Here is a 14648-nt window from a genome sequence, read left to right as displayed (position 1 = left end):
CTGTCATCAAGGCAAAGTGTGGCTACTTTGAAGGATTTCAAATATATAATTTATTTTGATTTGATTAACACGTTTTTGGTTACTACATGGTTCCATATGTATTATTTCATAGTTTTGATGTCTTCTATTCTACAATGTAGAAAAATAGTACAAATATAGAAAAAGTAGGTGTCTAAACTTTGGACTGGTACTGTATATGAGAGGTAATGGAGAGCTTGAAGCTCAAGCTGTTAATTTAGTTTTTAATTTACCCGACAACAGTTTGCAGATGATACAACAGTTTCATTGAGCCCAGGTGTCAACCTCAAGCCCCACTTGTCACTTGTAGCTGTCATGATTAGCATGCTAAGGGCTGCGCTTAGCTCTTATTGTGGTTGACCCAAGGGGAAGTGTAGTCAGTCACCCTCAGCTGTTTCTCGGCAGACGAGTGTGGGTGGGTGCGTGCGCGAGCTTGTTCACTTGCGTGTTTCATTTCCCCTTACCAATTCAAAGCATGCTTTAGTCAGTGAGCCCTGCTCTTCAGAGGTCACAATTGGCAGACAGGATATTTATCCACCCAGGCATTGCAAAGGTTTTCTCAGAAAACTGTGGGAGTTGTTCTGCTGTGATGTGTAGTACTGTAACGCAGCATATTGCTAGATAGAGGATTGTTCTTTGTACACAAAGGGTTGAGCCTGTCAATCTATAACACACAACTTCCATGTCAGCTGAAAAAGTATGTCATTTTCAAAGATACATTCTAAAAAATACTGCTATGATTTTAGGTAGATTTTAAAAGCATTTGATCAACAGTTACTCAGGTTGTCTTAATCTCAGCGGTGACATTATTTTGAAAATGTCCTGTGTGTGAATTGTAGTGTGGCTCTGACCCTCTCCTCTGCCCCCCCCAGGTGAAGCTGTCAGACTTTGGCTTCTGCGCCCAGGTGTCTAAAGAGGTCCAGCGGCGCAAGTCCCTGGTAGGCACACCCTACTGGATGGCCCCAGAGCTCATCTCACGACTACCCTATGGGCCTGAGGTAAGGTACCGTTAGTTTTGTTTTTTTGTGCATTATAATTCTAAACTATCGTTGATCACTGTGTGTATATAAAATATTCTACCCTGTAGGTGGACATCTGGTCCTTGGGGGTGATGGTGATTGAGATGGTGGACGGAGAACCCCCCTATTTCAATGAGCCCCCCCTCAAAGCTATGAAGATGATCCGTGACAACCTACCACCCAAACTCAAGAACTTACACAAGGTACTAGGCACACCAGAAAGAGCCCATCTCTCACAAAAAGCCCCATGGTTAACTATGTCCCTGCTATTCATCATTTTGAAGTCGATACTCATTCTTTGATGTTGTTTTTCCTTCTCTCCGTTCCCAGGTTTCTCCTCTCCTCAAGGGCTTCCTGGACAAATTGCTGGTGCGAGACCCTACCCAGAGGGCCTCAGCCAATGAGCTGCTCAAGCACCCCTTCCTGAGCAAGGCTGGCCCGCCCTCCTGCATCGTGCCTCTCATGAGGCAGAACCGCATGAGATGAGAGTGAGCAGAGGCCTCTTCCCCACTAAGTGGTAGTAGTCACATGGACCCTGAAACCCAAGCTCACACCTCGGACTCGCACTGATCTGGAGCGGGGCTGGGGGACAGCGGAGAAGCACTGCCCAGTTTGTTTTAGCATTTTTGTTGGTCAAGCATTGTTTTAACGCACCTTTTGACATGAAAAGGAACTCTGTCTGTCCCTTTTTTTGCTGTGGGGGAAAAACATTTGGACACTACAAGGATTTATAGCTTGAGCGGTTTGGTGCAGAATGAGACTTGGAAAGTGTTGTGGGATCATTAGAACCTAAGCTACCTGCTGGGGAGACTGTTGGCATCCTAGCTGAATGGTCTGAAAAGCATGCTTCCACACTAAAGGACTTCCTCACTACATGGCCCAGTCTCAACTCTATTGCAATAGACAGGACATCATAAACTACTACTGAAGGAGGACCATGCTTTTCTCTTACCACACGATGAGTACAAGTCTGAAAAACACTTGGTCCCTGTTACAAACACTAAGAAAAGGTAAACACTGGAGTTGTGTTTTTTTAGATATTTCTTGTGTAAGTATGATGAACATAGAGATATATCTGCTTTGTTTTCTCTATTTTATGATTTTTGTTTAGGTTACAGTGAGATGATTTTAAAGCACTCTTCTCCGATAGAAGCTGCACTCCTGGTTGATTCCAATATAGCGTCTAGTTCTTTAAATCGTTTAGTTTTTTAATTTAGCTGTGTTTAATAGAATATCATGGTGAAGTGAACATCAAGGCAGTTTTAGCTGTTATTTTTACTTTAGGGATTTAGCCGTGTAGATTGTGCTCTCTGTAACCTCTCGATCCGCTGCTGTAGACCTCAACTGTTAGTCTATAGTAGTGACTACTAGGTCAATGTAAGGACAACCCTTATGAAGCACCCCTTCCACCATACACGTGTTTGTGTGTGCATATGTGTGTATATACAGGAATAGTCCAGATCGGTTAAATACTTATTTTTTCCCCCTAAAGATGCATTTCTTTATTGCCTGACCTGGACAATGGGTCTGGACTATATGAATGTAGTGCTGAGCCACAAACAAGCTCTGCATTTAAAGATGGAATCTGCAGTAGGGTGAAACGGCGCCACCGACCGCCCCCACCACTGTTGTCATTTGTTTTATATATATATATATATATATATATACACACACACACAAAAATAGCAGTACATATTGTGCTCTTCTATCGTGCGTGAAAAGATGTCCGAGTGGGGAAAAAAACTGTTTGCAGTTACTTTGTTGAAGGTAATATCGCAAACGGACGTGGCTGTTTCACCATTAAGGATTCCAGATTTAAGGGCTTATTACAACAAGAAACGGACACACAAGGTGAAAATCCGTGTTTAGCTTAATGAAGTGTGCAACAGCTGCTAGAACTGAACTATTGTGTCCACAATGTAGCAACGACAGGAACTGTATGGCAGAAAACACGGATGCAAACAGGGACGGCAGGGTAGCCTAGTGGTTAGAGCGTTGGACTAGTAACCGGAAGGTTGCAAGTTCAAATTCCCGAGCTGACAAGGTACAAATCTGGCCCTGAACGGGCAGTTAACCCACTGTTCCTAGGCCGTCATTGAAAATAAGAATTTGTTCTTAACTGACTTGCCTAGTTAAATAAAGGTTTAAAAAAAACACAAGTAGTAAACTCTCACTGCAATTACCCACACACACTTCATACAGGGCCCAACAAAAGTCTGCGATGTGGGTGGAATCACGAATTCAGCCCTTAAAACGGAATTCAAAAATATTTAGAAATAGGAAATCAACTAAATGTATTACAAAATGTATTTTGCCAAGATTATCGTAAGACATAATATAAATCACTAATGCAATTTTTTCCTTTAACTCCCTGAAGCAAAGGCATGGGAATTACCCTATCTGTGTGCAAGGTTGTCTGCCGCTTTGTGTAGCTTTTAGCAATGATGCTAATGATAACCGTCTTCTGGTAGATGGAGATACTTAAAAAATAAATAAACATGTAAGTTAGGCAAACTGCATTCACATGTGCGCCACAGAAACACAGATAACCAAATAAGTCTCTTGGCTGGTGCACACTTGAATTAAAGGGTATCTACACCCAGAAATGTCTTAGATTTTCCCAAGACCTCAAAAGTGCTCACCTGGTATGTTTTTACCATTGTTGTGAAACAAGATTTAATGTTCTATTTAAAAAGTGTGATCCTGGAAAAACAAAACCGATATTATAGGGCCCTATTCATTGTTACTCCCCATTTTTTTTCTCTGAGCTTCCCCCCCAATTCTAGAGTAGCAAGACCAAGTCGCACATGTACCATAGAGAGCATCCAAAGACCACGAGGCCTTAGTGCACAGCAAAGAGTAGCCAATGTGTCTGTTCTGAATTTCAGTGGGGAAATCGGAACAGACTGTCCATAAGTAGACACTAACACTACATTGTGAAGTATTGTATTTAGATACAGAATAGAAGTGTCATAGCAGAGGTTAGTGTACTGTTTTAACATTCTGTCTCAAATGTACTTGCTTGTAAGCAAATTGGAGTATTTAATATAGATTTAACCAATTGTTTCACAATAATATTTTATTCATCGCTCACTTAATCCATTTCAGTACTTTTTACTGATGCTCAAAAGGTAGTCTGGTTGAATTTAAATGTGAGACAATGTTCCATATTTACAAAAAAAGTGGAAGTCTGTTTAAAGTGACACAATGGTTGGCATGCCTGAATAAGATGTGATCTGTCTGTTCCCTGTGTAAAAAAGAATGTTCTTCCAGTTTAGTAAAACTGAGTGAAAAGATGGGCTGAAAGAATGACAATCAAAGTTAGTAGGAGTAAATAACTCCGCTTTTGCAACTATTCTAAACGGATCACTTTTCATTGCTCACAAAGTTTTGTAACTATAATTGTGTAGCATTTTGACAACACAAACAAATTTTCTAAACAAATCCTATTTTGATACTCATTAAATCCATCTTTACGTATGTATATTTTTAAATCACTTAACTAATAAGGTCCATGAAGTGATGGCACACACTTGGTATTTTGTGTTTTTTATTAAATACTGTATAACGATGAATGCAAAAAAAATCTATAGACTTCATTCCTCAAACTACAGAATTGAAGCATCTCATTAACCCCCACGTGTTACATAGGAGTTCCATCGCCATTGGTTTCAATCACTTCTACCACAGTTTTCAGTGGCTGGTATGAAACCAATCACGTACATTTCTCAGTTTGTATTTGACATTCCTGTAGCTTCTACTTAAATGAATGGCTGTCAAGGTTAGAACGGCTTAACATAGTTTTATCGGTTTTTGTGTGTATTAATGCCTTAACGTTCAGAAGAGTAACATGATTTAATATGATTCCCTTTCTTTACAATTACTGTTAGTTGCAAATGTACATTATTATATTTCTCATCTCAAGGAGTCTAGTGCCTCTGCGTAAACGTATCGTTGTTCTCGCTGGTTTGTGTTTGTTGAGGATGCTCAAATTCCAATTAGGAGCTGTGACGACTACTGACTGGCCTACTTGGTAATATATTTATGTGTGAATTTCTCCAACTTGTCTGTATGATCAATTTTCACACTTGTACGCTAAATCATTTATGCATCAGTATTGTCAAGTTTGTCATAGTTTACCATTTTTCTGAAGAGTCCAAACCCCCCTGGATTTTTGAATTTCCACTGGTTATTAAAAAAATAAACGTTGCAGATTTTCGATATTTTTTGCAAATACAGTTTTTCTAAAATGTACGTTTTTTTTGTTGTCATGCCCTGTCATTGTGTATTGTGTGACCATTGTTGTCAACCATTTCAAAAGTTGTTACAGCAATAGCCTTTGTCTCCTCAGATGGTACTAATTTGCTCATTGCTAAAACACTAAGGAGCCAGTGTCAGCCAGTCTGCTATATCCAAAAACATCCTGCAATACTGTAATAGTAAATAGTCGGGAGTGGCTTTATCAGTGACTGCAAAAAGGAAAATAAGGAAGGGAAAGGGGATACCTAGTTAGTTGCACAACTGAATGCATTCAACCCAAATGTGTCTTCTGCATTTAACCCAACCCCCTATGAGGTCTGCACTCAGTATTCACACTGAAAAAATGACATATTCCATCTTTAATGAGGGATGTTTTGCCCAGGCTTCATCCTACAGATCGGGTTACAACACAATACAGGCGTAGCCCTAACAGGTGGTGAGAAAGGATAAAATGAGGAACATAGTCACTGATATTTTATACTGTGTAGAGTTTGGACTATGGCTTGTACATGCCACTCCCAGTGAGGTACCAGGAATGAACTTGTTTTGAAGTTGTGCTGTCTTGTGAGAAATGACAGGTTAACTTGATGACGTTACAGTTAGTTAATAATGGTCTTAGTGACATTAATAGTGACATTAATAGTTGCATCCCAGTTATTTTCAGTGTAGCACATATGATGAATGCTGTTAGACTTTACCTTTGGCTATGTGAGGATTTAAAAATATATATATATATTTTACCTTTATTTAACCAGGTAGGCTAGTTGAGAACAAGTCCTCATTTGCAACAGCGACCTGGCCAAGATAAAGCATAGCAGTGTGAACAGACAACACAGAGTTACACACGGAGTAAACAATTAGTCAATAACACAGTAGAAAAAAAAGAGTCTATATACATTGTGTGCAAAAGGCATGAGGAGGTAGGTGAATAATTACAATTTTGCAAATTAACACTGGAGTGATAAATGATCAGATGGTCATGTACAGGTAGAGATATTGGTGTGCAAAAGAGCAGAAAAGTAAATAAATAAAAACAGTATGGGGAGGAGGTAGGTAATTTGGGTGGGCTATTTACTGATAGACTATGTACAGCTGCAGCAATCGGTTAGCTGCTCAGATAGCAGATGTTTGAAGTTGGTGAGGGAGTTTGTTCTGACTGCAATTCGTTCCAGTCACAGGCAGCAGATAACTGGAACGAAAGGCGGCCAAATGAGGTGTTGGCTTTAGGGATGATCAGTGAGATACACCTGCTGGAGCGCGTGCTTCGGGTGGGTGTTGCCATCGTGACCAGTGAACTGGGATAAGGCGCTTTACCTAGCATGGACTTGTAGATGACCTGGAGCCAGTGGGTCTGGAGACGAATATGTAGCGAGGGCCAGCCGACTAGAGCATACAGGTCGCAGTGGTGGGTGGTATAAGGTGCTTTAGTAACAAAACGGATGGCACTGTGATAAACTGCATCCAGTTTGCTGAGTAGAGTATTGGAAGCTATTTTGTAGATGACATCGCCGAAGTCGAGGATCGGTAGGATAGTCAGTTTTACTAGGGTAAGTTTGGCGGCGTGAGTGAAGGAGGCTTTGTTGCGGAATAGAAAGCCAACTCTAGATTTGATTTTAGATTGGAGATGTTTGATATAAGTCTGGAAGGAGAGTTTTACAGTCTAGCCAGACACCTAGGTACTTATGGATGTCCACATATTCTAGGTCGGAACCATCCAGGGTGGTGATGCTAGTCGAGCGTGCGGGTGCAGGCAGCGAACGGTTGAAAAGCATGCATTTGGTTTTACTAGCGTTTAAGAGCAGTTGGAGGCCATGGAAGGAGTGTTGTATGGCATTGAAGCTCGTTTGGGGATTAGATAGCACAGTGTCCAAGGACGGGCCGGAAGTATACAGAATGGTGTCGTCTGCGTAGAGGTGGATCAGGGAATCGCCCGCAGCAAGAGCAATATCATTGATATATACAGAGAAAAGAGTCGGCCCGAGAATTGAACCCTGTGGCACCCTCATAGAGACTGCTGATGGTGTTGATGAATGATAACATTTGGCTGTGATTATGGTTTTAAATCGTCATTTATTTGAAAGTATGGGCTGGAGCCCATGTACTATATAGGTGGTTGACTGCTAAGAAGTCAGTTATATTGTGTCTTAGGTAGAACCAAACGTTTGTCTTTTCATATTTATCAACCTGATACATTGGGGAAATATGATGAGATCAAATATGACATCATACAATAATGTATCTCCGGGAGGAACTAAATTCTGTTGCATTAGCACACTCGGCACTATTTTTAGCACTTCCGTCTAGTCATTCTATCAGATGTGATTCTGTATCGGGCCTGGCACTGTATGGTTTTTTGTTTGTTCACTTCACTCATTTTAGCAGGCGACCATGTAGGGGACAGTTTTGTTTTTAACAAGATTTGTAAAAAGTGTGGTCGAAAACACTGACCGCTCATTACACTGCGGTGAACTGAAAGTTACATTTTCACAGCTCTGCGAAATTGAGCTTGAATTTCCAGAATGTGAAGGTCCAGCGGACGTTTGCTCCAGGGCGGTGTTTTTGTGTGAAGACTCAATGGTTACTGTGGTGGAGTTCGTGTAGCATGGCCCGGTACCCCGGGGGACGACGAATATTTTAAGGACCCATGGAATTGTCTAAAATGAGGCAGCTCCGCCCACCCGTGGCACCAGGCCATGTAAAACGAATCGACAAATGTCAGCAGCGCGCGTAGTCGGGACGGCAGCCTATGATAAGTCTCTCAGTTCCTGTCAGAAACACAGCTGAGCAATGATTCAATTGTCAGCGGCTGTGAAATAGATCCACTTGTTGCTATATGCCACATTCATCTGGAGGAGAGTTGTCGAATAAAAAAAACGAAATATTAATCTCGAGCGGATCGTACATCAAACAGACGGAGAAGTATTGCTTTATTCCATTTTGGACTAAACCTTAGACAGAATATTCCTATATCTAGATTCTACAGGTGAGTAGCTTTATCGGTGAGATGTTATTTTTTATGCAAGTCGTTTTTTTTCAAAATGTAATCAGTTTAACCCCAATAATATAACGTGATATGTAAGATATGGCTAGCTTGTAGGCTGTAGGAATCATTTTTGAATTATTGGGAGTTGAGTTTAGTCGGCTAGAGAAATTGTGATTTTTCAATTAGTGGTTTGATATTATAGCATTCTGGATATGGTATACATGCGTCAGCTTTGGCATTTGTTATTTATTTGGGGGTATCTGGTGATTGCTGGGTTTGCACCTGTGCATTCAGCTCCGTTGCGCATTTATGTTCAGCGAGCGCTGATAGGCTATTTAGTTGGTTTCTCATGAACGTTCCACAAACACTAGCCTTATTTCTATGAGCCTACGTGCTTTTGACGAACACAATAGCTTTAGCTTACCATATTCTGCCGTAGTCTACAAGGTCCTTATCATTTGTGTCTTTAATAGGACACACAAAAACCCCATTGATTGCATGTCCTAATTTCCATGACAACACAAAGACATAAGTAGCGTGAGTCATATTATAATGGTTCACTTATATGGGATGTGGGTGTAGTCACAGAAGGCGCACCTATTCCTCATGGATCAGTGGGATGGCAGGAGAAGTGTCACTGTGTGTCAGTCCTCCATGTATTACACTAACAGGAACACCTCGAAGGGATGCAGCTGAGTAGTTTGAAAGTCAGAGCAGAAAGTGCAAAGTACTGCATAGCAAAAGTCATGAAACCAATAGGTTAGTTAGTCAGTAATAACCCATCAAACATGGGAATCCTTGTTGGCACGCAGAAGATGAAACAGTTACCAAATCCATACAGAGGAGAAATACATCCATGTTTTACTGGACATGTCCAAATGAGTGCCTTTTATTGATACATACTTATTACATTTCATTTTATGGAGTTGCATTTTTGAGTAATGCATTATCATGGTGCTGGAGAAATGTGTAATGGCATACTTCACAGCTTGCGCAGAACAGAAGTTTTAATATGATGGTGAGTAATATGCCACCCTCTTACATTGTGGTCACAGCTCGCTGCCTGATAGATACAGGTGTAGGATCTTCATTTGATCACCCTGTTGCAGGAGAACCTTCCAGCAATGCAGGAAATGTAACATTCAGTAGTGTATTTGAGGTTTAATAGATGTGCTTCATAGATAGGCTTCGGAAGTTTGTAATTTACATTTAAAAATGTCAGACTTGGTTTTCCCTTATGAAAATGTTATCAACCCCTACAAAAATGTCCATGAATTATAATTCACATTTACTATTGCTGCAGGATTATTTTCCTGCTGTAGCAAACTGCCTCAAATGAAGATCCTACACCTGTAGGTTGTGTGAGAACCGCACACATGGTGTTGGCAGGGACCTCCCCCGCTGCTCCAGAGATGACTGGCGCTCCAAAACCCACCACACCATGGCATTTGTGTTCGTGCCGTACCTATGTGCCAAGTCGATTGCTAACACAGGAAATATGGACCCGGTGAAAAAAAACACTACCAGTCATATAAGTAATGTTGGTAAATGTCAGGTGTTAAACAATAACCCAAGTTTAGTTTCAGTTTTGGGAAATGAAAGGGCATTGATTTGCTCATTCAGGGTCAGGCTGTCTGTTTATGGTAGCTGCAGTTGTGAACTGCTGTCCCCTGCCTTTGTCACAGCAAAAGGGTATGATTTCCATGTGCATGATTAGATATTTGTAGGTATTTAACAACTGTGTGTGTACATGCATGCTTGTGTGTGTGCATGACTATCTGCAGGGCACTGAGTCCTCTGTTTGTTGTGTCTGCAGGTAAACTGTTTTGATGTCTGCGTGGTGGGGGTCTTTATGGCTGCGTGGACATGTCATTCTGGGCTACGGGCTCTTTCTCCTGGTCGCCCTTCCAGACCTCACCACAGGTATCCATCTCCCTCCCCGACCACCCACAACTGCCCACCCACAGTGATCACCTCTGCTAGGGATCCACGTTGCACCACCATGCACTAGTTGAAATAGTCACCACTGCACCCGGAAGCTGTAATCCATGGAATTAGAGAACTATCTGGACATACAACCGACATCACAGTGCATTGACTCTCAGCCCTCTCCCCTGACCTGCAAGACTCCTCCTCCCAGACACCCCCCTGTCTTACTCCATCCAAACTACTGTCTCTAATAATAAACTCTCTTAATGAAAGCTTTTTCCCCTCTTCAAAGCAACACCTCACGGCACAGCGCCTCTCCCCTATTTGACCTAGATAGTTTGTATGTATTACTATGTAGGCTACGTGTGCCATTTTTATATTGATGCAGTTCTGTCCACAAGCTGTTCTTGTCTATTAATGTTCTGTATTATATCATGTATTGTGTGGACCCCAAGATGAGTAGCTGCTGCTTTCGCAACAGCTAATGGGGATCCTAATAAAATATCAAACCTGAATCACAGAGCTTTGAAATGCAATAACTGCAGGTTAGATTCAACAGTAAAGTCAAACAACTGAACTGTATGCCTCATCTGCAGGCAGGCAAGGGAACTGCACCTACCCGCTGGTGCCAGAACACGGAGGCTTCCGCTGTGAGCCCTCCCCCTGCCGAGGCTTCCCCCAGAAGAGCTTGATCTACTTCTTCTGTGAGCCCGGCTATGCCATCCCAAAAGAGATGGTGCGCAGCTTGCACTGCCGCCAAGGCAAATGGATCCCCAGCGTGCCCACCTGTCTCGCCATGCGAGGTGAGTGTCGTGTACTGAGTCACCATGGCCAAGGGGGAGGAGAGGGAAACCTTTGCCCATAGTGTAATGGACTAGAGCAGGGATGGGCAACTTTGATGGGGGTGGGGGCCACAGAATCGGAACTCATCATTGGGGGCTGCAGTGGCTTGCGGATCTGCATATCCACATCCTTACCCACATCCATACCCACGAATGCAGTCAGAGCCAGACGTAAAATATTTTAGTGGCCACCCTCTTGACAGCAAAATTGAAGTTTTAGAGTTAATTTCCTGCAATTCTACATGTTTTGCCATGGGGCGTAGAGAATATTTTGATATCGGAGTGAGAGTGACTAACAAAATCAATGGTGGCCCCCCAGTCAGAAATTCTACCATGATTATAAGTTTAGATAGCTGGCTGTTAGACTAATTTACCAATCTAAAACATTTTAGGTGACATGGGGTAATTGAGTGACTATCAGTGACTGAAATAACAAGAGAAACTGCTGATGCAAACAAACAAATTCCGAAATTGGACCTTGTGTTTATTGTTATTTTTGGAAATGGATCCGCGGGCCTACAAAAGCATGTGTGTGTGGAGTATGTCCATGAGTGACTGATATGAGATTGATGAGTGTTAGGTAAACTACAGTCAGGTCAAAGGTTGCAGAGTGATTTAAGGTAGGCCCTGTACTCAGACTCACTGACTTGGTAAATGCATGAACTCGGACACCTAACTATTATTACTTTGCCTGGTTCCTGGTTGTCTATATGCACAGAGGTTATGGGTGGATGATGTAAATGTTACATAGTCATCTCATAAGCTGAGTAATAGCAATGCTATGAACACCCCCCTTCATTCGTCCTCTTATTAGATGTGGAAGAGGCAGGTGGAAGCATGCACTCTATCCACTCTGTACCAGTAGATTTAAAAGCTATAATCCTTATGTAATCATGACTTTTTTCTTCTTCAATGGCCGTGAGTATAGCCTACATAGGCATTGCATGGCACTAGAGAGGAGCTGAGCAGTGTTTTAGGGTGCTTAACAGTATGGTGTGTGTCCTGCTTAAGTGCTGACATTAGACTGTTGTGACTTCCACACAACATAGGTCAGTGATCTACTTGGTGTATGTTAGATGCAAAAGCCGACAGAGCAGATTCTAAACATCTTACTCTCAAGTCATAGAGCCGAGCCTCGTACTTCCTCTTTCAGGCCTGTGCTGCATCGAGGCAGGAAACCAGCATCAAGAAACGGGAAGTGAACAAAGTCACCAAACTAACCAGTCTCTTTCCTCTGCCCTATTAAACCTCACGGAAATGTACTGCATCATGGATATAAGAAACCACACCTACAGATGCATGACTCCCTTTGAAAGACCCTGAATCATACTGTTCATATGAGTGTCAGTAGTGTGTTTCATCAAAATGATGTGTTTGTCTAGTGTTGTAGCTCTGGTCCAGGGTGTTCGTAATGCCTTGGACCAGAGCTAAGTGTGTTGTAGGTGTGTGTGTTGATTGTTTGTGTTTTCTCTCAGACAGACATGTTAACTATGAGGACCAGGTGGCCCACTCACTCCCCAGCGTTGCCACGACGGCAGTGGGCGTGTCCATATTCCTCCTCACCACCACGGCCTGCTTGGTGATCAAGTCACGCCTTTTCCCCTGTCACTCACACAGGTAGGCAGATATGATTGGCTCTTATCCCTGTCACTCACCCAACTATATTCATATGACTGGAGCCTCTATAGCAGTGTAGTCACTACTAACCCTGGTCCTGGTGCGTTATAGTGTATGTAGATTTTGTTCCAGCCCAGGACTAACACACCTGATTCAGCTAATCAAGGTCTTGATGTTAGGTTGAATCAGGTGTGTTGCTCTGTAGTGATGGTTACAGCACTGTAGTGGCTTTGAAAAGTAGAGGCTTGGAAAGGCATCACATCCTGTAATGAAAGCCCCTTTATAATCTGATGAGTGAACGCTGAAAGACCTTTTAAGAGACGGAAGAATTTAATTCAGTTGTTTTTGATAGTCATCTTGTTATCATCAATGGTGGGTGTTTCAAAGCTGTAGTGTCTATTAGATTGTAGATAACTCCACCCACTGTGTGAGTGCTGTGTCTAGTCTCTGAAGTAATCTGTTCATCTCTCAACTGTTGTTCAGCAGGCGCTCCTCTGACCAGATGGATCTGATGGTGGATGGCCTGCCTGTGTCTCTGCCCAGCTATGAGGAGGCTGTCTATGGGACCTGGGGGCAACGCCTGCCACCCTGCAGAGGGCCTACCCAACTCTTACTTTCCCAGGCGGCTCCAGGTCCATCATTAGCGCACACCCTATCAGATTCCAGTTACCGTATCCATCCATCCAATCAAAGCCCCGATATCCTTCCGCCCCCTTACGAAGAGATGGAATCCCATCCCAGAGAGGGTCAGAGTGAGGATGACGTGCAGGCCATACAAGTTGCACTTTCCGATGACAAGAACATTTGAGCGACTGGTGTATTTGTATTACCCACCAATGATGTACTGATTTTTAAAAATGTGCTCAGGCACTTATATAGCTTCAAGCCTACCAGCTTTATCGGGTTTAAACGTTATACATAGCACACCAGTTCTGATTGGCTGTTTGTGATGTTATGAGGTGTATCCTTCCATGGAGACATGGTTTATATCCCATCAGTGATGGGACCTGAGCCTCGTTTGTTGAGGTGACTTTGGTAATGCCATTACTGTTCCATCACAGGGACCTGTGTGTCTCTATTGTGCACTGTGGGTCAACCCAGCTGGTGAAAGTAGAAATGGAGGTTACTCGCTCTCCTTTCCTTGTTGAATTATGATATGCGATGATGGCTGAGTTGTAGCGTTGATTATGGAAACCAGCAGGTGACTGGACAGTGTACACAGAGATCACGTGATGTCAGTTTAGGAGTAAAAACTGTGTTCTCCCTCCCCTGAAACATATTTTGAGCTCTAGCTACAACCCCAGTCCAATTTTGACTGCCGTTTTTGGGAGTGGTGACTGACTGACCACATGGAAGTGTTTTCACCACAGTGGTGGGAAAAGTACACAATTATCATACTTGAGTAAAAGTAAAGATACCTTAATAGAAAATGACTCAAGTAAAAGTGAAAGGTACCCAGTAAAATACTACTTGAGTCAAAGTCTTAGGTTTTAAATATATTTTAATATACTTAAATGCTCAATTTGTAAATTCTGTTTAGTGAGTACACGAGGCAATAGGGATGACCAGGGATGTTTTCTTGATAAGGGTGTGAATTTTCCTGTGCTGCTAGGCATTAAATGTAAAGATCATTTTCTTTAGGAATGTAGTGAAGTAAAAGTTGTCAAAAATAGTAAAGTACAGATACTCAAAAAAAATGACAAGTAGCACTTCAAAGTATTTTTACTTAAATACTTTACACCCACCAGGCACGCACATGAAACCCTCCACCATGCCAAGTGTACCCCACGCTGAGTATGCCCCAACCACCTCTCCTCTATCTGCTTCAAATGATTGACCAGAGTATGGGGAGGGTCTGGGGCAGAAACCCCCAGGATGTACTTATTGAATGTAGTTTTTCTTTGTAATAGAAAAAATGAAATGTAATGTAACATTTTATATTGTATTGCACAGAAGATTAAAAGTCAACATTGTTTCTAA

The 14648-nt window shown here is 42.2% G+C and overlaps 2 protein-coding genes across 5 annotated transcripts in view; both read left to right on the top strand.

The window, feature by feature from the left end:
• The window catches only part of LOC109905563 (serine/threonine-protein kinase PAK 4), a 35638-nt gene extending 30347 nt beyond the window's left edge, over positions 1 to 5291 (top strand). For all 3 annotated transcript variants that reach the window (XM_020502991.2, XM_020502994.2, XM_020502992.2), the window contains exons 8-10: positions 891 to 1016; positions 1106 to 1240; positions 1368 to 5291. In XM_020502991.2, the coding sequence (XP_020358580.1) occupies positions 891 to 1016; positions 1106 to 1240; positions 1368 to 1523 (417 nt within the window). In that variant the 3' untranslated portion in view covers positions 1524 to 5291. The remainder of the gene's footprint in view (positions 1 to 890; positions 1017 to 1105; positions 1241 to 1367) is intronic.
• Positions 5292 to 7616: 2325 nt separating this feature from the next.
• On the top strand, positions 7617 to 14648 carry LOC109905562 (sushi domain-containing protein 6). Of its 2 annotated transcripts, none has more exons than XM_020502989.2 (5): positions 7617 to 8280; positions 10097 to 10203; positions 10806 to 11012; positions 12527 to 12668; positions 13152 to 14648. In XM_020502989.2, the coding sequence occupies exons 2-5, from the start codon at positions 10110 to 10112 to the stop codon at positions 13474 to 13476; spliced, it is 768 nt and encodes a 255-aa protein (XP_020358578.1). In that variant the 5' UTR covers positions 7617 to 8280; positions 10097 to 10109; the 3' UTR covers positions 13477 to 14648. The 2 variants fall into 2 exon arrangements, with proteins under 2 accessions (XP_020358578.1, XP_020358579.1); XM_020502990.2 differs by having other exon boundaries at positions 7631 to 8280; positions 13155 to 14648.

The sequence above is a fragment of the Oncorhynchus kisutch genome, linkage group LG15, assembly GCF_002021735.2.
Source record: "Oncorhynchus kisutch isolate 150728-3 linkage group LG15, Okis_V2, whole genome shotgun sequence".
Lineage (NCBI taxonomy): Eukaryota > Metazoa > Chordata > Actinopteri > Salmoniformes > Salmonidae > Oncorhynchus > Oncorhynchus kisutch.
Note: the sequence above shows the minus strand (reverse complement) of the source record. Positions and strands in the feature narration are given on the sequence as shown.

Excerpts from the sequence above, each read along its gene's own strand:
- LOC109905562 (XM_020502989.2), top strand. The coding sequence starts at position 10,110 with ATGTCTGCGTGGTGGGGGTCTTTATGGCTGCGTGGACATGTCATTCTG. Across the intron at positions 10,204-10,805 it reads CCTTCCAGACCTCACCACAG|GCAGGCAAGGGAACTGCACC; the intron begins GTATCCATCTCC and ends CCTCATCTGCAG. Across the intron at positions 12,669-13,151 it reads TTCCCCTGTCACTCACACAG|CAGGCGCTCCTCTGACCAGA; the intron begins GTAGGCAGATAT and ends ACTGTTGTTCAG.